The sequence below is a fragment of the Gastrolobium bilobum genome, unplaced genomic scaffold (assembly GCF_033153095.1).
Source record: "Gastrolobium bilobum isolate Gb01-03AN ecotype WA unplaced genomic scaffold, APGP_CSIRO_Gbil_v1 utg16824, whole genome shotgun sequence".
NCBI classification, from domain to species: Eukaryota; Viridiplantae; Streptophyta; class Magnoliopsida; order Fabales; family Fabaceae; genus Gastrolobium; species Gastrolobium bilobum.
Genome location: NW_026899360.1, coordinates 357,208 through 385,052, shown reverse-complemented (window position 1 = coordinate 385,052; position 27,845 = coordinate 357,208). Strand labels below are relative to the sequence as shown.

Below are 27,845 nucleotides of genomic sequence, written 5' to 3'. Positions count from 1 at the left end.
TAAGCTTTTAGGTTGAATTGGTTCTTTACAAGAAGTAGCACAGGCTTACTACGTAGGGAAAACAATACGTGTTAACATTAATACTTGGTTTACTTAAAAGTTGACTTTTTAGCATTTTTTTCTGTTTGATTGGTCGTTTTTGGTTACTATGGGAAGCTTTAACTTTTTTTTTTTTGGGTTAAATGGCTTTCATAAATTTTTGTTAGTGGATAATTACTGGAAATGGTCAATTTTTTTTTTGACAAAAGCTCTCTAAGGAATCTGCAAAAAATAAGCTAATCTATTCTAAACACACTTACAACCATTGTTTGATTGAGTATATGTAGTAGAGCATACTGCTAGCATTTTCTAACATTAAATGTTCATATTGCACTATATTTGTGCAGAATACTGCTCCTATTTCGGGTCTATCAGAAACCTCATCAGATCGTGATGATATTGAATCAGAACATGATAACCAGGGTGTGATTGATATAGCAATTGCTGAAAGATTGTTTGTAACAGGTGTTCTTGACGAATTGAAGGTTTGCTTCAGTTATAGTTATCAGGTTAGCCTGTTTGTTGCCATTTTCTTGTTTTAGTTTCAAATCTGAATTTCCACATGTATTAAAATTGTGCGCGTTGCTGTAGTCTGATCAGAGCTTAGTGAAGGTGCTTTTAAATGAAGAGAAGCGTTTGTTTGAATTTCGAGCAATAGGTGGTCAAGTAAGATATCTGGTTTGTTGTTTCTCAACTAGATGCTTTGTTCTTCCCTTTTTGAGGCATTTATATTTAAACAGGTGGAGGTTTCTATCAGAGACAATGACATTTTCATTGGTACTATCTTGAAGTCCTTGGAAATAGAAGATTTAGTTTGCTGTAGTCAACAGTCTCAGCCTTGTTATTTGGCAAGGTCATTTATTGGGACTGCTGATGAGAATTCATTATTCTTTAATACTATGACAGAAGATGTTGAAAGTAGGGGATTAATACCTACTGAAACTGATGATAAGTTTTTTGAGGCACCTGAGACTTTGGCAGACAGTGCTGATTATCCTATGCAATCGCCTGGAGGTACATCGGAGTACCCATTTAGTTCCCCCAGTGAGATCCAACTTAATTATTCATCTCTGGAACTGCCAAAGTTTAGTCGCATTACTGGACTTCTACCTAATGATGCTCCTTCTACTAGTAATATTGAACTTGAACTTAGTGACACGTTGGAGAGTTTTGTTAAAGCACAAATTGTTATCTATGACCAGAACTCTGCTCGGTATAATAATATAGATAAGCAGGTGGGTGTTTATGGGCTTTAACAAACTGTCTTCAGGTCTGTGTGGTTTTTACACGTAATATTTTTTATGTCATTTCACTATTTCAGGTGGTAGTGACTCTGGCTACCTTGACTTTTTTTTGTCGTAGACCAACAATCCTAGCCATTATGGAATTTATTAATTCTGTTAACATCGAGGATGAAAACTTTGCATCTTCTGGTGACAAATCTTCAACAGCCATTATGAAAAGTGATGTATCAAGAGAAGTCGATGATTTGGATGCTACTACAGTGGAGGAACATGCTGTTAAAGGCTTGCTTGGAAAAGGGAAATCCAGAGTTGTGTTCAATCTGACATTAAAGATGGCCCAGGCCCAAATACTTTTGATGAAGGAAAATGAAACCAAGCTTGCTTGTTTGTCTCAAGAGAGTTTGCTTACAGATATCAAGGTGTTTCCTTCTTCTTTTAGTATTAAAGCAGCCTTGGGGAATCTGAAAATAAGTGATGACAGCCTACCTAGCAGTCATTTATATTACTGGGCATGCGATATGAGAAATCCTGGGGGCAGATCTTTTGTGGAGGTACCTCTTTCTATCATTTATAAAATGTGTCCGATTCGTTGAGTTTAAGAGTCATTTGTTCACTGTACTTTGTTGCCTTTGGTTAGAAAGGAATGCTCAGATTTTTAAAGTGAGGTTTTTTTCTTAGTCACCTGATCTGCAGAAGATTGTTTACTCAGCCTCACTTTGGTCTTCAGCGCATGGATTCCTTTGGGAGTCTCCTCGATAGACTTGCAGAGGGATTGGTGAACCATTTGTATTGATTGTTTTATTTAGGTTTAGGCTTTTTTTCCCCTGTTTGGTTGTTGCTTTTATTATTAGTTGTTTTAAGAGGATCCCTTATTTTCCCTCATATTTTATCCTATCTTTTCTTCCAATTAGAGTTTCTTCTATCCAAAAATAGAAGCGTCTTTGTGTTGTTTGCCACCTTTGCCACTCCACATCAATTAAAAGCTTTTGTTAATCTTACCTTCAGTGATATAGAGTTCAATCCTTGCTGCCCAAAAAGTTGAATTTAAACACAAGGTTGGTGGACCTATATTTTGTCTACATTTCAAGCCCAAATGGCTCTTGCATAAGGAGGGAGGCATATTGGAATGTGTATAAAACCATTCACGTGTCTTCATCTAACAGTTTAAGCTTTTGGGATAGTTGGTTCATGACATAGGAGTTACAAAAAATCGCACCAAAATGATCAATAATCTAAATTCTCCTATCTTGGCTAGAAGAAATGTGAGAAGGATCAAGTAAAGCTAAAAGGGACTGAGCATGGTTGTCAAACTCGCGAGTAAACTCGTATGAGTTAATGCTTTTGAATACCCTCAACGATCCTGTTTCACCATAAACTCGTTTTTGGCATTGACTTGCAAACTCGTAAGCTCGTACGAGTTAAACGATTCCACCAAAAACAGTGACCTGTGGACTTGAATTTTTTGACCTGAAATCCATCGAATAAATGGGATTTTTCAATACAAAAAACCCTAAATACCTAGAGGAAGCCGTCACCATTCCTGCTCAGTGAGAGACGACTCCTCCTCCTCCACCATCAGGCTTGGCTGCGCTCCACGTCTTCTCTGACTCTGGTCGTCCCTCTCTGCGTGCGTGTGTGCGTGCGTTCTCCACGTGCTCCGTCAATAGCTTTGTCTTCGTGCTCCGTTCCCAGGATTCGTCGTCGTGCCTTCGACGTTGGTGTGTCTGTCTCAATCTCTTCTGCGCTTCCTCTGTTTCGTTTCGTTTCTGCCTTTGTTTATCTGCATCGATATGTTATTTTTTTTTTCTCATTTAACTCAGCTTGTTTCAATTGGGTTGGGCCGTTGGGTATTTTATTTAGGGTTGTCTACAGAAAATATAAAGGAGAAGATTAGTTCTATATTAATTAAAAAAATTATGGAAATAATATAATAAAATTAAGATTTTAATAATTTAATACTAAATATTAGTTCTATATTAATTAAAAAAATATAATATTTGAAAATATTGAGACTATATTGATTGAAAAACCAATTTACTGAATTTAGTCAAGATAGATAAGATTAATTGAAAAATCAATATTATAAAATTAATTTAGGATATGACTTTATGTGATTATGACTATTGTAATGCATTATTTTGTTGGTTGGTTGAATTAAATTTGCTTATTATATTACTACTTTATATGCATATAAATATATATAAATATAATTTGTATCTTATGTTAAGATTCTACGATTTGTGTTACGATTCTGCGATTTACGATTTTGGTTCACCCTTCCAAGTTTGCGTAGAATCTCGAGTTTGACAACCTTGGGACTGAGTCTCATTATTCTCACTGTCATTTTAGTCCCATCAGTTTGGAATAATCTATTTGGAGCTCTTGGTGAATACCTGTGTTCTCAATATTGGGTTTTAGTTTGTGGGGATGGATTTTGAAGAATTATTCCATTTTCTATTGTATTTCGTTGGACTGTAATGAGAAGGGAATTTTGATCTTTTACTGAAGTTATGGGATATGTTTGTGTATATGGCCTCTCTTCAATGTTTTGTGTATAATCCATAGTGTACTTGACCTTTCTGATACATAGATGGATTGGACAGCTCGGTTTCATTTTTAAGCCTTTCAAGATCGTAATTTCTTAGTTTTATGTTTAGGAGAGTATTTTATCCTCTCTGGTTCTAATCTTTCCTCTTCAATAATTTTCATCTTTTATCCCATAATAAGAAAGACATTTTTTCTTTCCTTCGAACAAGGTTTCTTCTTTTATAAAAAGTGGTAAATTGGTGATTAATACTTTCTTCTGATTTTCTCCTCATTTCTATGAGATTTGTTGCTATGTAAGACTAATGTTTTTAAGATGTGGAGTTGTGGATATAAATATGGGAAAAAGAAGAATAATGTTGTAGGAAAATTGTTAGGTTATGTTACAGAGATAGAGATTGTGGGACCCACACTTGTTTTCAAATAACAAAAAAACAAAACAAGTGTGGGTCCCACAATCTCTATCTCTGTAACATAACCTAACAACTTTCCTATAACATTATACTTCTATTTCCCTATAAATATATATATTTTTTCTTTTATGATTTTGCTTTTTGTAAATAATTAGGAAGGGTTCCAAATACTGATAACACCAGTAATCACAAGAAAGAAAAATAGAGATGAACCGGTAAAGAAGAAAGTTAGAGACAATTTTATTGAATCAAAGAGATGACACCAGCTGGTACGAATCCGGCAGGTCGGACCACTGTTACGGCAAAGGGTTCCAAATAGTGATAACACCAGTAATTACAAGAAAGAAAAATAGAGATGAACCGGAAAGGAAGAAAGCGATAGACAATTTATTGAATCCAAGAGATGGGTACAAGAGACTTGCTCTTCACAGGGGAATGGTTCCCTTCAATACTGAGATGAAACTCAGAGTATACAAGAATGTGTAAAGTCCTCACAAGAATGTCTAATTCTCCTATTTCTACAAAATCTCCTCTCCAATTCCTATTACAACAGTAACTAACTTCTCAACCATTTTTTACCTCTTCTATACTCACTCTTGGTTTATTCCTGCGGGTATAAACCCTCCAAGTAGTAGGTTGGTCCCCTTGGGAAATATGAACAGTATCAGACTCATTCCATTTTCTTACTACAAATAGATATACAAGTTCAAAAAATGATGAACCTCTATAACTTGTAATTTTCGGTTTTGGTATAGTTATTTTGTTGTTGAATATCTGGATGAACATGCAGTTGGAGTTCACATCATTTAGCAACGATGATGAAGACTATGAAGGTTATGATTTTAGCCTTTTTGGTGAGCTTTCTGAAGTGCGGATTGTTTATCTAAATCGATTTGTGCAAGAGGTATTTTTCTGATTGGTTCAAGCTTTTGTATATTTTATGTGCATCAATTAAAAGATTTTATGGCCAAATGCATGCAGGTTGTTGGCTATTTTATGGGTCTTGTTCCAAGTAGCCCAAAAAGTGTCATCAAAGTAACAGATCAAGTGACCAATTCAGAGAAGTGGTTTTCAGCTGGTGATATTGAAGGATCACCTGCTGTGAAGTTTGATCTCTCTCTTAGGAAGCCTATAATATTAATGCCTCGGATAACGGATAGCCTTGAGTAAGCTGAAGATTTTAGTTTTTCATGTTCACTAATGGCTTTATTTCTTAGTAATAGGTTTTGTATTCATATATTGCATCACAGTGTGCTGTATAATTGATGTTCCACTCAATCTAATAATGTAAGCTGTTAAGGCTCAAGTGCGGTTTTCATTTCTTTAACTGTTTAACATCAGTTATTGATATTTCTTTGACAGTTTTTTGAGGCTTGACATTTTTCATATAACTCTGAAGAATACCTTTCGGTGGATTGGTGGAAGTAAAAGTGAAATGAATGCAGTGCACTTGGAAACTTTGATGCTCCAGGTGAGATTGGTTGCTCATAGTATGATTCATTTGGGGGTAATAGAAACTTAGAAAGTGTTAGAGTAACACGTGCTATTAATCAGTTTGTTTTAATAAGACTGGTCGCTGGGTGTAGGTTGAAAATATCAATTTAAATGTTGGAACTGGAACAGACTTAGGCGAAAGCATAATTCAGAGTGTGGATGGGCTATCTGTGATTATTCATAGGTCACTCCGAGACTTGTTACATCAATTTCCAAGCATTGAAATTTTAATCAAGGTAATGTATTTCATTTTCATGGGGAATGTGCCCCAAAAATTGGATAGCCGCACTTTCAAATATTAATGTTATTTCCTTATTTTCTTCTTTTATTATAATTGGTTATTTCTAATATCTTGCCCTTCTTTTTTTTTTTTTTTTTTTGGGTGTGTCTTGTATTGATATTGTTGTTCTACAGATCGAAGAGTTGAAAGCGGCAGTGTCAAATAAAGAATATCAGATTATTACTGAGTGTGCTGTATCTAACTTTTCTGAGGTTCCACAGATTCCTCCACCGCTGAATCAATATTCCACCATGACATTAAATTATGCCACAGGAGATATTGTCCCCGAGGTTACAGATGGTGTTGATTCAGGGACCACAAATGTTGAAGTCTCCATTTTGCTTAAAATCTCAGTGTCCTTAAATCTGGTTGAACTGAGCTTATATACAGGGGTGACCAGAGATGCATCTCTGGCCACTGTACAGGTACATTGTCTTTTTTGACCAATATATTTTTGAATTATAACTTACGAATTTCTCCGGTGGAATCTAATTTGATTACTTTAAGAAGATAAATTATATATGATCTTTTTTTTTAATTATTTTTTTAACGCAAAAATAATTTTTTTTTGGTAGTTGAAAAATAAATTTTAAATGTTGGAGAATGAGCATGGATATATGTTCATGGCCCCAAATGAGTGCTTAGCTTTCTGAAACTCAATTAAATTCACTGAGATTACATGGTTGGTTGGTGGGACCGGATTGTCTTAACCTTGTTGTGGGTTTGTGGCTCATGGATTTTTTAAGGATGTTTCACCCAAATGAATGCGTAAGATTTTTAAGGATTGTCTTACCCTCTTGGGTTTATTTTTCCTCCCCAATCAAGCATGTGAAAGATATGAAACTATTCTTTTGCCCCTACCTAATAACTTAATTTTTTCATAAGGTCGGTCTTTAATATGATGTCAGTGCCTTTATGACCAAGTGGTCAGACGTTAAAACCTTTTGAACCCTCGTTCTTTGAACTTAAAAGGGTTTGCATGACTGGGTGTGTTAGTGTTATAAGTCAATTCTTGGGCCCCTCTCTAAGAGCTTTAGCTTAAAGTAGAGTGGTTTTCGACAAAGCATTTGTAACAATTGTTATGTAGAAGAAGTAAGTTTGCTAATGATCGATATTTTTTATTTATTTTTCTGTTATTGAGTTTTACATTTCTATGGTATAAAATTTGCAGTAAAAGGTTAAGAAGTTGATATCTATGGAGTAGTTTTGACATATCATTGCATGATTATTTCGAGAAATTAATTTTGGTAAAACCTGAAAAATGTCGTTAAATTTTATATGCATATGTTTAAAAATGAACTTTTATTATTGTGTTTTGATATACTATTGATGATTATATATATATATATATATATATAGAGAGAGAGAGAGAGAGAACTAATTTAATTAGAAGCCTTTGCGGAGTCAGTTTTAGACTTTTACTTGAGATAAGAGAAGCTAATTCTAATTTATGCAGTTTTCCTGAACGTCAATATTGTCTTCTTTGCAAAATGTTCTTGTTTATGCCACTTTGTCTTGGGTTAAACTTTTCTTAACTCAATGCTATGCCAAATATTCTCCTTAAGCTAGCTCCTAAGAAAATGGAAGATTATTCTTTCCCAGTTATATCCCTTTCTTTACTTTGCTTCCCATAGGTTCACGAATTTTTGAGATGATATGTGGCTGGGGAATTCTTTTTTAGACCTCTATGGGCCTTTAATAAAAGTATTCCAGCCCATTAGTTAGGAATTAGTATATATAGATGTTTAGTGTGGGATTTTTTAGGCTGAATATCATTTGTAATTTGGGGAATTAGGATGGGGAATTGGGAGAGGAAATAGGGAAGCTCTCAAGGCTAGGGATGTTGTCTTGGAGTGGAATTTTTCCTCTTGGTCTTTGTATCTTTGCTATACTTTTCTGCAGTTCTTGGTATCTCTGTTATCTTTGTATCTCTGTCATACTGTCGTTTAATTACTGTTTTGTTAGAAATAATATTAATTTATTATTATTAGAATAGTCTAGAATAGTCTAGATTGTGGGCTTGGCCCATTAGGTCATCCCATTAGGTCTTTTAGTCTCTATAAATAGAGAGCCTCCTTGTACAATTATACACACTTGAATATACAATATATTTCAGATTCAATTTGGTATCAGAGCTCTCGATCTGAGGGCTCTGCTTCCGCATATATATATTTTCCTTTCTTATTTACTGCCGTACATCATACCGGCAAACCTTTTTACCGCCGTGCATCATACCGGCAACCTTTTTCAACCCTCCGAACATTGTTAGACCCTTTTTCGATCTCAGATCGTCATCCTCCTTCATTATTTGACCGGAAAACACTGTTCACATCGCCAGAAACACTGTTCCGTCACTGTTCATCACTGTTCCGGCGAGAAACCACGCGATCAGGATCCCCTCACGCCGGAGACCGTTTCTGTCCAAGACCCGTCCCAAACGGCTGCCGCACGCGCCTCCACGCGCCACCACAGCCGTCTGCGCGTGGGCCTCACGCGCCACCTCTCTCCGGCGCGTGTGCACTGTTCCGGCCACCTTTTCCGGCCAAACCAAGGCAGATAGGCTCGCCTCTGCCTCCTCCTTCCAGATCCGGTGCCCGTTCGTTGTGGGTCTCTTCCGTTCGAGGGTTTCCAGTGCAAAAGTCGCTACTTTGTTCCTTTTTCGCGTGACTTTTACCGTTTTTTGGTTGTCTGATCGCTGTCCATCTCAGTAAATATCCTTCCGGCATCATTTCAAGTGCTATTCCTTCTATCACAACTCTGAAATTGACCGGATCTGCCACTTACAAGACCTGGTCTACCTCCGTTAAGATCTGGTTTACCGGTCAAGGCCATGAAAAACATCTCACCACTAAGAAGACTGATATTTCCCAAGATCAGATGACTGAATGGGAGAAAGTTGATGCTCAGCTCCTCAATATTCTTTGGCAATCCATTGATTCATCTCTTCTCAATATTTTCATTCCTTTTGAGACCTGCTATGATGTGTGGACGGAAGCCAAAAACCTCTACACCAATGATATTCAACAACTTTATTCCATTGTCTCCCAGATGATGGATTTGCGCAAATCACCCGAAGCTCGTATGGAAGTTTATGTTGGTAAGATTCGTTCTTTGATGCAGGAATTTTTGGCTATGTTACCTCATGCTGCGGATGCTACAGTGTACAGGACGCAAGTGGAGCGTCTCTTTACGGTTGTGACTCTCTCTGGTCTCCCTGACGGATTAGAAAGTGTTCGTGAGAACATTCTAACCAGTACTGCGATTCCCAGCATATCCCAGACCTTTCAGCGCCTTCTGAATCTTCAAGATAAGGTGGCCCCCGCACACGTCACAGCTACTGACTCTACTGCTCTCTTGTCTGATTCTGCTGCTTTAGTCTCTCGTGGTAATTGGAACAATGGTGGACGCGGTCGTGGTCGTGGCCGCGGACAAGGCGGTCGCGGGCCCATGACATCATATGGCCCAGGCGGGCGCGGACAGACGATGTCGTATGGACAGGGTGGCCGAGGACAAAGGCCTCGGTGTAATTATTGCCAAAATCTGGGCCACATTGAAGAACGTTGCTACAGAAAGTACCCTCACTTGAAGCCACCACATATGAACTTTGCTCAAACAGATGTTGTGCCGCCCTCTACCGGATCAGTGACTATTTCCGCTGCAGACTATGAGGCCTTTCTCCAGAAGAGTTCTTCTCAGCCACCTGCTCCAGATACTGGTAATCATGTTGCTTGTTTTTCTCAATCGTCTCTTGGACCCTGGATAATAGACTCAGGTGCTACTGATCATCTTTGTGGTAATAAGGATCTTTTTACTTCCCTTACCTTTTCTAATAATCTTCCCTCTGTTACTCTTGCTGATGGCACCAAGGCTCCTGCTCGTGGCATTGGGCAAGCCAAACCAACTCCCTTCTTGACTTTAACCTCTGTTTATTACATCCCTGGCATTCCTTTTAATTTAATTTCTGTTAGTCAATTGACCCATTCTCTTTCTTGCTCTATCACCTTTTCTAAACAGTCTTTTTCTATGCAGGATCCGGGTACGGGGAAGACGATTGGAGCGGGCGGTGAGTCACGAGGTCTCTACTATCTGCATGCACCCTCTGCTCCAGTTGCATGCTCTCTCACAGAGTCTCCTGAGCTTCTCCATAGCCGTCTGGGTCATCCAAGTCTCTCGAAGCTTCAGCATATGGTTCTTTTTTTGTCGGGTCTTGAGTCTTTGAATTGTCAGTCTTGTCAGCAGGGACAGCATACTCGCTCTTCCTTTGCTAGTAGAGTCAATAAGAGAGCTGCTGCTCCCTTTTCTATTGTTCATTCTGATATTTGGGGTCCGAGTCGGACTATGTCAGTTTTGGGTTTTCAGTATTTTCTAACCTTTATTGATGATTTCTCCCGTTGCACTTGGGTTTATTTAATGAAAAATCGTTCTGAGTTATTTTCAATTTATCAAAAGTTTTGTACAGAAATAAAAACTCAATTTGGTGCTTCTATTCAAATCTTGCGCAGTGATAATGCAAAAGAGTATGTGTCTCTTGAATTTTCTAAATTTCTGGATACACATGGGACGATACACCAGACTACTTGTCCCCATACTCCACAACAAAATGGAGTCGCTGAACGTAAAAATAGACATCTAGTTGAAACTGCACATACCCTTCTCATTCATATGAACGTCCCACTCCGTTTTTGGGCAGATGCTATTATCACCTCATGTTTCCTTATCAACCGCATGCCCTCTTCTGTGTTAAATAATGATGTTCCCCACCGTATTTTGTTTTCCGGAGCACCTTCTTATCCTCTGCCTTTACATATTTTTGGCTGTACTTGTTTTGTTCATGATCTTACTTCAGGTAAAGACAAGTTGACATCCAAGGCCTTCAAATGTATTTTCCTTGGGTGTACACGTTTTCAAAAAGGGTATCGTTGCTATTCACTTGATCTCAAGCGTTATATCGTTTCTGCTGATGTCACTTTCCTTGATCAGCAGCCTTTTCACTCTACTCCGTCTGCAGTGTCACAGGTTGATCAGGTCCTTCCTGTTCCTTTTCTTGACTTGTCTTTACCAGCTGCAGGTGACCCTATTCCAGAGGAGCACCCCATTACCTCCATACCTACAGATCGTCCTCTCCTCACATACCAGCGTCGTCAGCCTGCACCTCCTCCGACTTTGCCTCTTGATGACTCATCGCCCTTTCCCGTCGGCTCTTCTCCTCCGGATCCTCCATCAGAGACTCCTCCCATTGCCCTTTGGAAAGGTATTCGATCCACTCGAAATCCTCATCCCCTTTATTCTTTCTTGAGTTATGACAGACTTTCTTCACAACATTTTACTTTTGTTTCTAGTCTCTCTTCTGTTTCCATCCCTAAAACCACAGGTGAAGCACTATCTCATCCAGGGTGGCGCCAGACGATGCTTGATGAAATGCAGGCACTTCACTCCAATGGCACTTGGGATCTCGTTCGTGCTCCTCCCGGGAAGTCTGTTGTTGGTTGTCGATGGGTGTTCACAGTTAAAGTTGGTCCTGATGGCACTGTTGATCGCCTTAAAGCTCGCTTAGTGGCAAAGGGATACACACAGATCTTTGGTCTTGATTATGGGGATACCTTTTCTCCTGTTGCTAAGACGGCTTCTGTTCGCCTGTTTCTTGCCCTTGCCGCCATTCATCACTGGCCCCTTCTCCAACTTGATATTAAGAATGCTTTTCTACATGGTGACTTGCAGGAGGAAGTTTATATGGAGCAACCACCAGGTTTTGTTGCTCAGGGGGAGAGTTCTGGAATGATATGTAAATTTCGGAAATCTTTATATGGCCTGAAGCAATATCCTCGGGCCTGGTTTAGCCGCTTTAGTTCAGTTGTTGAATCCTTTGGCTTAATCAGAAGCAAAGCCGATCATTCTGTCTTTTACCGGCATAGCTCTTCTTGCCAGTGCGTTTATCTCCTGGTGTATGTTGATGACATTATCATTACAGGCAGTGATCAGACCGGGATTGATCAGTTGAAAGAGCATTTATTCAATCAATTTCAAACCAAAGATCTTGGTAGACTTCGATATTTCTTGGGGGTCGAAGTTGCACAGTCTAGGTGGGGCATTTCCATCTGTCAGAGGAAGTATGCACTGGATATCCTAGATGAAACTGGCATGTTAGGCTGTAAACCCATTGATACACCTATGGACCCCAATGTTAAGTTATTACCAGGACAGGGGGAGCCACTGCCAGATCCTAGTCGCTACCGCCGACTAGTTGGAAAATTGAATTATCTTACTGTGACAAGGCCAGATATCTCCTTCGCAGTGAGTGTTGCAAGTCAATTTCTTGATTCTCCCTGTGACTCCCATTGGGATGCAGTTATTAGAATTCTCCGATATATTAAAAAGGCGCCAGGAAGAGGTTTATTATATACAAATAAAGGGAGTTCAGAGATCTCTAGTTATTCAGATGCTGACTGGGCAGGTTCTCCTTCAGATAGACGATCCACCTCAGGGTATTGTGTTTTCTTCGGAGGAAATTTGATCTCTTGGAAGAGTAAGAAGCAAACTGTGGTCGCCAGATCCAGTGCGGAGGCAGAATATCGGGCAATGGCAAATGCAACCTGTGAGCTCATCTGGCTGAGACAATTGCTTAAGGAACTCCATCTCTGTGAACAAAGGCCTATGAAGCTCATTTGTGACAACCAAGCCGCTTTGCATATATCCTCTAACCCAGTCTTTCATGAGAGGACCAAGCATATAGAAATTGACTGTCATTTTGTTAGAGAAAAGATCCAGTCAGGGGAGATCGAGACAGCATTTGTCAATTCCAATGATCAACTTGCGGATGTATTCACTAAAGCTCTTAGAGGTCCCCGAATAGATCATATTTGTAACAAGCTGGGAGCTTTTGATATATACGCACCAACTTGAGGGGGAGTGTTAGAAATAATATTAATTTATTATTATTAGAATAGTCTAGATTGTGGGCTTGGCCCATTAGGTCATCCCATTAGGTCTTTTAGTCTCTATAAATAGAGAGCCTCCTTGTACAGTTATACACACTTGAATATACAATATATTTCAGATTCAATTAATATGAATGTTATAATTTTGTGGTTCCTTCAACCTCTTTCCTCACTTTTAACACCTAATACCTTGCATGATGCTTCGGTTTCTGATGGTTTTTTCTTTCATTCTTCTTTATCGATTGTTGCCTCCTTTCTTGGAATTTTAATTTCTTCTAATACTAAAATAAATAGTAGACATCTGATTTGGTCTCTTTGCTGGGCATCCTTGATTCATATTGTTTTTCAATTATGGTTGAGAGTTCAGATCATTCAGGACCCCTTAGTTGCGATTCCTTTTATCATTTTCTTATTTTTAAACCTTTTTAAACTTAAGATTTGGAAGGCTGAAGCTTCGTCTAAGGTTAAATCCTCTTGTTTGGGCTACATTGCTTAATAGAACTAAATGTAATGATCTGTTTATAATATTAGGATTATCATTGTTTTAGGAGTCTTATTTTGTTTGTGTTGTTGTGCTGGGGTTGTACTAATTATAAATTTTAGACACTACACATATTATAAAATCATGTTTTTTAGTTTTGTTTCTCTCTTCTCTCTTGTCCGTTATTTTGCTATAATTTTTAACAATTCATTGCTGTTTTCTAGGCTTTATGAAGTGATTCCCCTTATATTTAGGTAATGTACCATTATAGTTTTAAAACACAGCCATCTTTTTTAGTATTGTGAAGTAGTGTTACGCAACCCACTCTCAGCTTAAGTCGTTGGATGAAGGCACTTAAATTGTTTTATTATATCTTTACACGTCATCTCACGTATAAATCTTTTGCGTTTTGAAGCATGGATAATGGCACATGTCCATTTTTTTGGTCACCTAGTAAATTTTTTTTATTAGAAAATGGGGGCAACAATGATTGAACTCTACACCACTTAGTCATATGATTTGATATCATGTAATGCAACCAATTTTTCCAAAAGTTTAAGCTGTTGATGAAGGCACATGGATGATTTTATTATATCTCTTAACAAGTAGCTTGGTAGTTTTGGAGTCTAATATATTTGGGCTGTTTGGAGACTATTGGATCAATGTATCTCAGGCAAAATATGTTTTATGTTGAGTTTTTGTGACTAAACAAAAATGATCAATACTATCATGAACTAATGTTGTAAATAAGGAGAGTATAAGTAATTATTTGTTTCCTTTATTAGCTAGATTAGTGTTTCCTTATTTTTAGGATTTGAGCTTATTCTTTTAGGCGTTGTAATCTCTCTATGTATATTGTATCTATTGTATCCCTTTGTATTTGTTAATCAAGAATAGCAATAATATTTCGAATTTCTTTTCAAGTTGGTATCAAAGCTTTGAAGCCCTCTTTGCTTTCGTAGCCCCCGCCTCTAGTGCAAATTCTCTTTTTCGCCTTTAGGGCGGATCCTCCTGCACAGCTGTCGTGCTCCATTGCAAGTCACTTTTCCAGTCTCCAGCCGCCATCAAAAAAAATTTCTGCGACTTTTTCGAAAAATTATTTTGTGATAATAATTCAGCCATCTATATAGCATACAATCCTGTCCAGCACGAATGAGCAAAATATATTGAAATCGGTCGCACTTGATCAAAGAGAAGCTAGATAGCGGACTGATTGTTACTCCATATATTCCTTCTGGTCGTTGACTAGTTGATGTCTTGACCAAGGGACTTCCAGTTGATGGATTTCAAGAACTTAGCTTAACGGGTAGTGTTGTAAATATGGAAAGTATATGTAATTATTTGTTTCCTTTATTAGCTAGATTAGTTTTTCCTTATTTTTAGGATTAGAGTTTATTCCTTTAGGCCTTGTAATCTCTATATGTATTGTATCCCTTTGTATCTGTTAATTCAGAATAACAATAATATTTCAAATTTCTTTTCAAGAAATAACTCCCCAAAAAACTTAACTGTTAGACTTGAAAAGAGTAATCAGAAAATATTATTATAATTGTGTGTATAATCTGTACAAAGGGGCTTGAATAAGCTACTTCTATCCCTAGGAAATATTTCAGTTTCCCAAGGTCTTTGACTTCGAACTCAGAGGCAAGCCGTGTCTGCAGAATCTGTCTCTCCACAAAATCATCAACTGTGATAATAATATCATCAACATATACAAGGAGCACAGTAAGCTTCCCATTTTGGGAGTGCTTGAAGAAAAGAGTGTGATCTCGTTGGCTCTGTCTATATCCTAAGGTCATCATAACCTTAGTAAACCTTCCAAACCAAGCACGAGGTGACTGCTTCAATCCATACAAGACCTTTTTTAATCGACAAACTTTATTTTCCCCCTTCACAGAATCAAAACCAGGCGGGATTTCCATGTAGACTTCTTCTTCTAACTCACCATTGAGGAAAGCATTTTTCACATCAAATTGATTTATATCCCAATTATAATGGGCAGCAAGGGACAACAAGATTCTCACTGTATTCATCTTTGCAACTGGAGCAAAGGTTTCTTCATAATCAATGCCATAGGTTTGAGTGTAACCTTTGGCGACTAATCGAGCCTTGTATCTCTCAAGAGTGCCATCAGAATTATATTTCAGGGCATAAACCCATCTGCACCCTACTGCTTTCTTTCCGTTGGGTTTATCAATAACCTCCCATGTTTTATTTTTCTCCAACACATTCATCTCCTCTTGCATGGCTTGAGCCCAATTCCCATCTTTCAAAGCTTCATGTACTGATTTTGGGATAGAAGTAGAATCTAGTGCTGAAACAAAGCTTTTGTGCTGCACAGAAAGATTAGCAGAGGAAACAAAATGGGAGATAGGGTATTGAGTACAAGAGGGACATGAAGAACAAGATTTCTTGGAACAAGATCTTTTTCCTTTTCTTAAAGCAATGGGTAAATCATCAGAAGCAGTAGTAATGGGTAAGTCATCAGAAGTATTAACATCATGATCAGAAATATGAGATTCTGGACTTACCAGTGGTTCAGACGATTGAGGTTGCTGTTGAGGCAATGTGGGCTGTTTCCTTCTTTGATATACCAATTCAGGTGTTATAATCTTCCGTATCTCTGGTGTACTTGATGTATCAGTCATAGGAGGATTAGTCACAGGTGGATCAGACAGACACATTAGGAACAGGAACAAGAGGAAGAGACACTGACACAGGTGAAGGAGTAGACACTGAAGATTCAAAGAAGGAAGGTGATGAGTCTTCTGGTGAATTATTCTCCCCCTGAAGATGAGGACCTTGGAAAAAGGACTCAGATTCCTGCAATGTAACATCCATAGAAACAAAAAATTTTCGACTTCCAGGGTGATAGCACTTGTAGCCCTTCTTATCAGGAGCATATCCAAGGAAGACACATTTAAGAGCCCTAGAATCCAACTTACTGCGATGCTGTTTATGAACATGAACAAAGACAACACACCCAAACACTTGAGGAGGAAGACTTTGCAAAGTTGGAATAGAAGGTAAAAAAGAAGTCATTGAGTGAATAGGACTTACATGATCGAGGACCCGAGTGGGTAGATGATTGATCAAGAATGCTGCAGTAAGAATAGCATCTCCCCAATAGTATTTGGGTACATGTGTCTGAAACATTAATGCACGAGCCACTTCAAGAAGGTGACGATTTTTTCTTTCAGCAACCCCATTCTGTTGAGGGGTGTCAACACAAGTAAGTTCATGAATCATACCGCAATTTCGTATAAATTGGGAAAAACTGTGATTAACATATTCAGTACCATTATCTGTCCTTAGTCTCTTGATTTTTCTACCAAATTGGGTCTCAACCATTTTATAAAATTGAAAGAACAGTTGTGGTACCTCAGACTTTTCACGCATTAAGTAAACCCAAGTTACACGAGTGCAATCATCAATAAAAGAAACAAACCATCTATTTCCAGAAGCATGAGAGACTTTAGAAGGACCCCAAACATCAGAATGAATAAGATCAAAATGTTCAACACTCTTAGTACTACTAGAAGGAAAAGACACACGATGATGCTTAGCAAACTCACAAACATCACAATGAAGAGACTTAACAGGCTTAGACAAAAACAATGACGGAAATAAAGATTTAAGTAAACCAAATGGAGGATGTCCCAAGCGCTTATGATGAAGCCAAATCAAAGAATCAGCAGTTGATTGTCCATGAGACATCAAGATGTGATCTGTTACTTTATTTGCGGGAGATTGTGACACCAGATAGTACAGCCCACCTTGCTCTTTAGCACTACCAATCGTCTTCCCCGTGGCGAGATCCTGAAAAACACAATGGGTAGGGAAGAAGGTTACAGTACAATTCAAATCTTTTGTAATTTAATGAATAGAAAGAAGATTCGTGGAGAGTTTAGGAACATGAAGAACATCTTTAAGATGTAAGGACTGCTGTAAGTTTATGTCACCAGAACCCGCAACTGATGTATGTGAGCCATCAGCTATGGCTATTGTATGAGTTCCAATGGTAGGATGATAAGAAGTAAAGGAGTCAGCACAACAAGCCATATGATCAGTAGCACCAGAATCACCAACCCAAGAATGTTTAAAATCATTACATGAAGAAAGGAAAGAATGAGTTTTGGAGCTCATATCAGTCATAGACAAAGCACTAGTATCAGATGGCTTACTCATATAATCAAGGATGGTTCGGAGCCGTTTCAACTCATCTGGACGAAATGCAGGTTGGGTCTCATTAGGTGCAAGGGTTATTTCAGAGGAAGTAAAATACGCTCGACCACGCATCCTTGCCATCTTTTCTAAGACAGTTTGCTTTCCATGAAGGCGAAAGCATAAATCCTTGATATGACCTGTTCTTTTACAATAAGAACACCATCGATCATCTCTCTTAGGTATAGAAGATGCATTATCATAGAACTTTGTAAAGGAACTCCTTTGAGAAGAGGCCATACTGCACAAAAAACAGTCAACGAAAAAGGCTCCAAGAAGCCAAAAATTCGAAAAAAAAATACCAAACGACGTTCGATCAAAGGGAAGAGCACAGATCCAGAATGAGAATGAAGAGACGATCAGAACGGTGTTGGTCGGAGCTCAAAAAGGTGGTCCACGCGCTGGTGGAGGTGATTGCGAGTGGGCCTCACTTGCCGGGAAGGTGGTGGCACGTGACAACGCGTGCGGTGGGCGCCGGAGCTGATTTTTCTGCAGCGCGGTCGTCCGACGGTCGCGATTCTGTCTGTGGTCGGTCAAAGTTGAAAAACGGCCAGAAAACGACCAAGACGCGAAGAGAAGGATTCTGCCTTGTTTGCGTTGTTTGAGCGTTTGATGAACAGTGGTGTGGCTGATGAAAAGTGAGGGAAAAACATAAGGATCTGATCTTGTTACTGAGTAATGAAGAAAAAAAAAAAAGAGAAACAGTGATCTCTCGGTCCAAGAAGTCCCTGGAAAATAGAAAGGTTTCGTAGGTGCGGAAGCAGAGCCCTCAAGATCGAGAGCTCTGATACCAACTTGAAAAGAGTAATCAGAAAATATTATTATAATTGTGTGTATAATCTGTACAAAGGGGTATCTATTTATAGAGAATGAAAACCCTAATACTTGACCTAATGGGCATGGCCCAATACAACAAATACTAATAATAATAAAATAACCAATATTTACAACAGTTAGTAAAGACCCATGGATGAAGCGTGAATAAAACACAAGCTCAGCTGTCTTGTGTTGAAGCCTAAATCTCAACCTTTTTTATTATAAGAATGAGTGTGACAACTTGACCACTTGGTGATAGAGGTTCTAATATCATGTCATAAATCAACTCCCCCAAAAGTTTAATATGTAAAGACATATGAATAGTTTTATATTTTATCTCTAACAAATGTTGTTAATGACACATCATAAATAATGCCAAATTATCTTGTCGAGATAGTTAAAGAAGTTTGGGGTATTGGACTTGTTTAATGATAAAATTTGGAGAAAAATATTTCTCCAGTAGAAACTAGAGGGACTAAATTGCTCTAAAGCAAAATTCAGTTATTAAAGAAGTAATCAAATAAAAAAAGAAAATTTTCTTACTATAGCTCAACTTTAGGTTCTCTCTTGTGCAGGCCAGTGGTGCATGGCTGCTATATAAGTCCAATACAGCAGGAAACGGATTCCTCTCTGCAACACTTCAAGGTTTCAGTGTGTTTGATGATCGCGAGGGAGTTGAACAAGAATTTCGGTTAGCGATAGGAAAGCCTGAGAATATTGGAGCCAGTCCTCTAAATGCTTCTTCATATCATCAAAACCAGGACTCTGTGGATAGTAGCTTAATCAAGCGGAATAATATTGAGCCAATTCAGACGATGCTCATTGTTGATATGAAATTTGGTCAGGATTCAACATTTATTTCTTTGTGTGTCCAAAGGCCTCAGTTGCTGGTTGCACTAGATTTTCTGCTTGCTGTAGTTGAGTTTTTCGTTCCAACAGTCAGCAGTATGCTATCATATGAAGAACACACTAGGTCCCACATGCTGGAAGCTATCATCATGGATCAGTCAACTTACAAACAACCTTGTGCTGAATTTTCCCTCTCACCTCAAAAGCCTTTAATAGTTGATGATGAAAGTTTTGATCATTTCATTTATGATGGTGATGGTGGAATTTTATATTTAAAAGATAGACAGGGTTTTAATCTCACAGAAGCTAGCTCGGAGGCTATAATATATGTTGGAAGTGGGAAGAAGTTGCAATTCAAAAATGTCGTTATTAAGGTCTCAGTGTCTCAGTTTATCAATTTCCTTTTCAAACTATTTAATGAATTTAAGAGTTAGGTAGATGCCCAAAAACCTAATTGCCTTGGTTTTGTTTTTGCAGGGTGGACAGCACTTGGATTCTTGTGTTTATCTTGGAGCAAATAGTAGCTATTCGGCTTTGAAGGATGATCATGTATTCTTGGAAGGGTTAGTTGAAAGTCCTCCGCCAAGATCCTTGAGAGGAAGTGTGGATGAAGTACCACGTCAGAATAATGCAGTTAATAATGCCACGGAGTTGATCATTGAGGTTCAGGTGAGATTCAGGTTAAGTGTTGCTACAATTAAATACTCATGCACTCGTGTTAGGACAGAAGGGTATTTGCTTAGAAGAATTAAGGAAGACAGAGTAGTTAGTTTAGACAATTAGAACAATTAGTAAGAAGAAGTTAGTCAGATAAATAAGTGATTCTTAATAATGGGAGAGTTTCATAGGTGTAGCTTTATTGTTTGCGACAGAGATTAGGCAAATGTGTTTATTATTGTCTGTGGCCGAGTGCAAAGGATAAAATTATACCCAAGCTTGATATTATTAGGGTGTAGGGGCGCTTCGGCATGTTTCTAAATTCTATAAACATTGTAAACAACATCCAACTTGCTTTAGGGAAGGATATCTCATCCTCGTTATTTTATTATTTTTTTTCTTTCCAAATAAATTGTTATATCAAAGCAAAAGAAAACAAACAGAACAAAGGGAGGGAAGTTGAAAATAAGTACTATGAATGTTATGACTTGAATGAAAAGGGACTGAATATTTTTTCTTAATGATATTACACTATATATGCTGAACTGTTGTAAATATTGAAAAAATATATGTAATTATTTGTTTCCTTTATTAGCCAGATTTGTTTTGGTTTCATACAGATTATGTTTAGGATTTGGGTTTACCCTTTTAGACCCATTAGTTTTTTGTAAATATTGTAATCTTGTACATGTTTCTATGAGTGAATAATATATCCATATTTTCCCCTTTGAAGTTGAACTAAATAATTTCTTTCCTAAGGTAAGGCTCAATCTATAGTAACTAATTACCTATCCTAGTAACAATAATTTACAATAATTATAGTGATTACAAATTTAATCGATGTGGAAAACTTCAACACTCCTCAAGTTGGTGAATAGCATCCTATCATTCTCCGCTTGCTGGTAAGATCTTGAAATCTTTATGGAGGAAGCCCTTTGGTTAACACATCTGCCAACTGAATCCCTGTAGAAATATATGTTGTGTGATCACTACATTATTGAGCTTTTCCTTTATGAAATGCCGGTCTATCTAAATATATTATCTCATATCATGCTAAACCTGATTATGAGCAATTCTAATGGTTGATATGTTGTCACAAAAAACTTCGTAGGAGTTTCATACACTTAAGATTGAATAATAGAATATTGTATATTGAATAAAATTGTGTATTACAATGTACAAGAGCTCTCTATTTAAAGAGACTAAAAGACCTAATGAGCTAAGTCCACAAGATGTGAGACTATATACACTGAACTATTCTAACAACTACTCTAACACTCCCCCTCAAGCTGGAGCATATATATTGTAAGCACCCAGCTTGCCACAAATGTATTCAACCCGAGGACCTCTAAGAGCTTTAGTGAAGACATTCGCGAGTTGATCATTAGAGTTGACAAATGCCGTTTTGCTTTCTCCTAACTGAATCTTTTCTCGAATGAAATGACAATCGATCTCTATATGTTTGATTTTCTCATGAAATACAGGATTAGATGATATATGTAGCGCAACTTGATTGTCACAAATGAGTGTCATGGGCTATTTCTGTTCACAAAGGTGGAGCTCCCGAATTAACTGCTTTAACCGGATTAGCTCGCAGGTAGCAACTCCCATTGCAGATTACTCAACCATTGCAGCACTAGAGCGGGCAACATCAGTTTGTTTCTTACTTTTCCCAGAAATCAGATTTCCTCTAAAGAAAACACAATAGCCTGAAGTAGAGCGCCTATCCGAGGGTGATCCCGCCTAATCGTCATCTGAATAACCACAAATTTCTGTATTTCCCTGATCTGAATATAATAATCCTTTCCTTGGTGCTACTCTGATGTACCGAAGGATCCTTACAGCAGCATCCCAATGAGAATCACTTGGATAGTTAAGGAACTGACTAGCCATACTAACAGCAAAAGAAATGTCCGGCCTAGTCACAGTGAGATAATTTAACTTTCCAATCACCCTCCGATAACGTCCAGGTTCAGATAATGGCTCTCCCTGTCCAGGTAGTAATTTGATAGTAGGATCCATGGGTGTATGAACTGGCTTACACCCCAACATACCAATCTCCTTTAGGATATCCAAGGCATATTTCCTTTGACAGATAGAAATGCCCTATCTAGACTATGCTACTTCAATCCCTATGAAGAAACGAAGCTTACTAAGATCCTTTGTTGGAAATTGAGTGAACAAATATTGTTTTAACTGGTGAATCCCTCCTTGATCACTTCCAGTGAGAATAATGTCATCAACATAGACTAACAGATAGATGCATTTGTCAGGAGATGTGAACCTATAAAACACAGAATGATCGGCCTTATTACGGATTAAGCCAAAAGCCTGAATGGCTGAACCATGCCCGAGGAGACTGCTTGAGCCCATATAAAGACTTACGAAGTCTGCAAACCGAACTGAGCAACAAACCCAGGTGGTTTCTCCATGTAAACCTCCTCTTGTAAATCACTATGAAGAAAAGCATTTTTAATGTCTAGTTGAAGGAGTGGCCAATGATGAACAGCAGCGAGGGCAAGAAACATTTGGACAGACTCCATCTTAGCGATAGGAGAGAATGTGTCATTATAGTCAAAGTCTGAAGATCTGAGTAAAACCTTTGGCGACTAAGCGTGCCTTGACACGGTCAACATGGCCATCAGGTCCAACCTTGACATTAAAGACCCACCGACAACCAACAATAGACTTGTCTGGAGGAGCAGGAACAAGATCCCAAGTGCTATTGGAATGAAGAGCAGTCATCTCATCAAGCATCGCTTGGCGCAACCCTGGATGGGAAAGTGCTTCACCTGTGGTCTTAGGAATAGAAATAGAAGAAAGACTAGAAACCAAGGTGTAATGAGAAGTAGACAGACAGTCATAGCTTAAAATGGTATAAAGAGGATAAAGGTTACGAGTAGTACGTATACCTTTTCTTTGGGAAATGGAAAGAGCCTCTGGTGAAGAAGCCGAAGGGGAAGAGATGACTGGAGAAGGCGATGAGTCACCCATGGTCAAGTCCGCAGGAGGCACTTTCTGACGATGCTGATAGGTGAGAAAAGGGCGGTTTGTAGGGATGGAGGCAATAGGTCTTTCCTCTGGGAGAGAGTCACCTGCAACTGGTAAAGACAAGTCAAGAAAAGGAACAGGAAGAACCTGATTTTCCTGTGACAATTAAGATGGGATAGAAGAAAAGGGTGGTTGTTCAAGGAAAGTGACATCAGCGGAAACAATATAACGATTAAGATCAGGAGAATAACAACAATAACCCTTTTGAATACGAGAATAACCAAGAAAGATACACTTAAAAGCTTTGGATGTTAACTTATCCTTATCAAGAGTGAGATCATTAACAAAACAAGTACAACCAAAGACATGTGGAGTTAGAGGATAAAGAGGAGCATCCGGAAACAAAAGATTATGAGGAATGTCATTGTTGAGCACAAATGAAAGCATGCGATTAATGAAAAAACAAGAGATGTGTTCGGCATCCGTCCATAAGTGAAGGGGAACCTGCATATGAATAAGAAGAATTGAATCTGAAATATATTGTATATTCAAGTGTATGTAATTTGTACAAGGAGACTCTCTATTTATAGAGACTACAAAACCTAATGGGATGACCTAATGGGCCAAGCCCACAATCTAGAATATTCTAGACTATTCTAATAATAATAAATTAATATTATTTCTAACACTCTCCCTCAAGCTGGTGCGTATATATCAAAAGCTCCCAGCTTGTTACAAATATGATCTATTCGGGGACCTCTAAGAGCTTTAGTGAATACATCCGCAAGTTGATCATTGGAATTGACAAATGCTGTCTCGATCTCCCTTGACTGGATCTTTTCTCTAACAAAATGACAGTCAATTTCTATATGCTTGGTCCTTTCATGAAAGACTGGGTTAGAGGATATATGCAAAGCGGCTTGGTTGTCACAAATGAGCTTCATAGGCCTTTGTTCACAGAGATGGAGTTCCTTAAGCAGTTGTCTCAGCCAGATGAGCTCACAGGTTGCATTTGCCATTGCCCGATATTTTGCCTCCGCACTGGATCTGGCAACCACAGTTTGTTTCTTACTCTTCCAAGAGATCAAATTTCCTCCTAAGAGGACACAATACCCTGAGGTGGATCGTCTATCTGAAGGAGAACCTGCCCAGTCAGCATCTGAATAACTAGAGATCTCTGAACTCCCTTTATTTGTATATAATAAACCTCTTCCTGGCGCCTTTTTAATATATCGGAGAATTCTAATAACTGCATCCCAATGGAAGTCACAGGGAGAATCAAGAAATTGACTTGCAACACTCACTGCGAAGGAGATATCTGGCCTTGTCACAGTAAGATAATTCAATTTTCCAACTAGTCGGCGGTAGCGACTAGGATTTGGCAGTGGCTCCCCCTGTCCTGGTAATAACTTAACATTGGGGTCTATAGGTGTATCAATGGGTTTACAGCCTAACATGCCCGTCTCATCTAGGATATCTAGTGCATACTTCCTCTGACAGATGGAAATGCCCCGCCTAGACTGTGCAACTTCGATCCCCAAGAAATATCGAAATCTGCCAAGATCTTTGGTCTGAAATTGATTGAATAAATGCTCTTTCAAGTGATCAATCCCGGTCTGATCACTGCCTGTAATGATAATGTCATCAACATAGACCAGAAGATAAACGCACTGGCCAGAAGAGCTATGCCGGTAAAAGACAGAATGATCGGCTTTGCTTCTGATTAAGCCAAAGGATTCAACAACTGAACTAAAGCGGCTAAACCAGGCCCGAGGAGATTGCTTCAGGCCATATAAAGATTTCCGTAGTTTACATATCATTCTAGAACTCTCCCCCTGAGCAACAAAACCTGGTGGTTGCTCCATATAGGCGAACAGAAGCCATCTTAGCAACAGGAGAAAAGGTATCCCCATAATCAAGACCAAAGATCTGTGTGTATCCCTTTGCCACTAAGCGAGCTTTAAGGCGATCAACAGTGCCATCAGGACAAACTTTAACTGTGAACACCCATCGACAACCAACAACAGACTTCCCGGGAGGAGCACGAACAAGATCCCAAGTGCCATTGGAGTGAAGTGCCTGCATTTCATCAAGCATCTCCTGGCGCCACCCTGGATGAGATAGTGCTTCACCTGTGGTTTTAGGGATGGAAACAGTAGAGAGACTAGAAACAAAAGTAAAATGTTGTGAAGAAAGTCTGTCATAACTCAAGAAAGAATAAAGGGGATGAGGATTTCGAGTGGATCGAATACCTTTTGGAAGGGCAATGGGAGGAGTCTCTGATGGAGGATCCGGAGGAGAAGAGCCAACGGGAAAGGACGATGAGTCATCAAGAGGCAGAGTCGGAGGAGGCGCAGGCTGACGACGCTGGTATGTTAGGAGAGGACGATCTGCAGGTATGGAGTTAATGAGTTGCTCCTCTGGAATAGGGTTACCTGCAGCTGGTAAAGACAAGTCAAGAAAAGGAATAGGAAGGACCTGATCAACCTGTGACACTGGAGACGAAGTAGAGTGAAAAGGTTGCTGATCAAGGAAAGTGACATCAGCAGAAACGATATAACGCTTGAGATCAAGTGAATAGCAACGATACCCTTTTTGGAAACGTGTACACCCAAGGAAAATACATTTGAAGGCCTTGGATGTCAACTTGTCTTTACCTGGAGTAAGATCATGAACAAAACAAGTACAGCCAAAAATATGTAAAGGCAGAGGATAAGAAGGTGCTCCGGAAAACAAAATACGGTGGGGAACATCATTATTTAACACAGAAGAGGGCATGCGGTTGATAAGGAAACATGAGGTGATAATAGCATCTGCCCAAAAACGGAGTGGGACGTTCATATGAATGAGAAGGGTATGTGCAGTTTCAACTAGATGTCTATTTTTACGTTCAGCGACTCTATTTTGTTGTGGAGTGTGAGGACAGGTAGTCTGGTGTATCGTCCCATGTGTATCCAGAAATTTAGAAAATTCAAGAGACACATACTCTTTTGAATTATCACTACGCAAGATTTGAATAGAAGCACCAAATTGAGTTTTTATTTCTGCACAAATTTTTTGATAAATTGAAAATAACTCAGAACGATTTTTCATTAAATAAACCCTAGTGCAACGGGAGAAATCATCAATAAAGGTTACAAAATACTGAAAACCCAAAACTGACATAGTCCGACTCGGACCCCAAATATCAGAATGAACAATAGAAAAGGGAGCAGCAGCTCTCTTATTGACTCTACTAGCAAAGGAAGAGCGAGTATGCTTTCCCTGCTGACAAGACTGACAATTCAAAGACTTTAGACCCGACAAAAAAGGAACCATATGCTGAAGCTTCGAGAGACTTGGATGACCCAGACGGCTATGGAGAAGCTCAAGAGACTCTGTGAGAGAGCATGCAATTGGAGCAGAGGGTGCATGCAGATAGTAGAGACCTCGTGACTCATCGCCCGCTCCAATCGTCTTCCCCGTACCCGGATCCTGCATAGAAAAAGACTGTTTAGAAAAGGTGATAGAGCAAGAAAGAGAATGGGTCAATTGACTAACAGAAATTAAATTAAAGGGAATGCCAGGGATGTAATAAACAGAGGTTAAAGTCAAGAAGGGAGTTGGTTTGGCTTGCCCAATACCACGAGCAGGAGCCTTGGTGCCATCAACAAGAGTAACAGAGGGAAGATTATTAGAAAAGGTAAGGGAAGTAAAAAGATCCTTATTACCACAAAGATGATCAGTAGCACCTGAGTCTATTAACCAGGGTCCAAGAGATGATTGAGAAAAACAAGCAACATGATTACCAGTAGCGGGAGTAGGTGGCTGAGAAGAACTCTTCTGGAGAAGGGCCTCATAGTCTGCAGCGGAAATAGTCACGATCCGGTAGAGGGCGGCACGACATCTGTTTGAGCAAAGTTCATATGTGGTGGCTTGAAGTGAGGGTACTTTCTGTAGCAACGTTCTTCAATGTGGCCTAGACCGCCTGGGCCATATGATGTCATGGGCCCGCGACCGCCTTGTCTGCGGCCACGACCACGACCGCGTCCACCATTATTCCAATTACCATGAGAGACTAAAGCAGCAGAATCAGACAAAAGAGCAGTAGAGTCAGTAGCTGGCACGTGTGCGGGGGCCACCTTATCTTGAAGATTTAGAAGGCGCTGAAAGGTTTGGGATATGCTAGGAATCTCAGTACTGGTTAGAATGTTCTCACGAACACTTTCTAATCCGTCAGGGAGACCAGAGAGAGTCACAACCATAAAGAGACGCTCCACTTGCGTCCTGTATACTGTAGCATTCGCAGCATGAGGTAACATAGCCAAAAATTCCTGCATCAAAGAACGAATCTTACCAACATAAACTTCCATACGAGCTTCGGGTGATTTACGCAAATCCATCATCTGGGAGACAATGGAATAAAGTTGCTGAATATCATTGGTGTAGAGGTTTTTGGCTTCCGTCCACACATCATAGCAGGTCTCAAAGGGAATGAAAATATTGAGAAGGGATGAATCAATAGATTGCCAAAGAATACTGAGGAGCTGAGCATCAACTCTCTCCCATTCAGTCATCTGATCTGTGGAAATATTAGTCTTCTTAGTGGTGAGATGTTTGTCATGGCCTTGACCGGTAAACCAGATCTTAACGGAGGTAGACCAGTTCTTGTAAGTGGCAGATCCGGTCAATTTCAGAGTTGTGATAGAGGGAATAGCACTTGAAATGATGCCGGAAGGATATTTACTGGTTCCTTCCATCAGGAACAGCGATCAGACAACAAAAAAACGGTAAAAGTCACGCGAAAAAGGAAAAAGTAGCGACTTTTGCACTGGAACCCCTCGAACGGAAGAGACCCACAACGAACGAGCACCGGATCTGGAAGGAGGAGGCAGAGGC

General features: G+C 39.1%; 1 protein-coding gene across 1 annotated transcript in view; it reads left to right on the top strand.

Moving 5' to 3' along the window:
* Positions 1-27,845, top strand: part of LOC133289951 (uncharacterized) — a 109,456-nt gene that overhangs the window by 32,323 nt on the left and 49,288 nt on the right. Inside the window, exons 22-33 of the mRNA XM_061487999.1 lie at positions 387-548; positions 631-705; positions 780-1,025; positions 1,089-1,274; positions 1,361-1,834; positions 5,031-5,144; positions 5,222-5,406; positions 5,603-5,711; positions 5,827-5,970; positions 6,149-6,439; positions 19,046-19,693; positions 19,797-19,988. Coding sequence (XP_061343983.1) covers positions 387-548; positions 631-705; positions 780-1,025; positions 1,089-1,274; positions 1,361-1,834; positions 5,031-5,144; positions 5,222-5,406; positions 5,603-5,711; positions 5,827-5,970; positions 6,149-6,439; positions 19,046-19,693; positions 19,797-19,988 — 2,826 coding nt within the window. The remainder of the gene's footprint in view (positions 1-386; positions 549-630; positions 706-779; positions 1,026-1,088; positions 1,275-1,360; positions 1,835-5,030; positions 5,145-5,221; positions 5,407-5,602; positions 5,712-5,826; positions 5,971-6,148; positions 6,440-19,045; positions 19,694-19,796; positions 19,989-27,845) is intronic.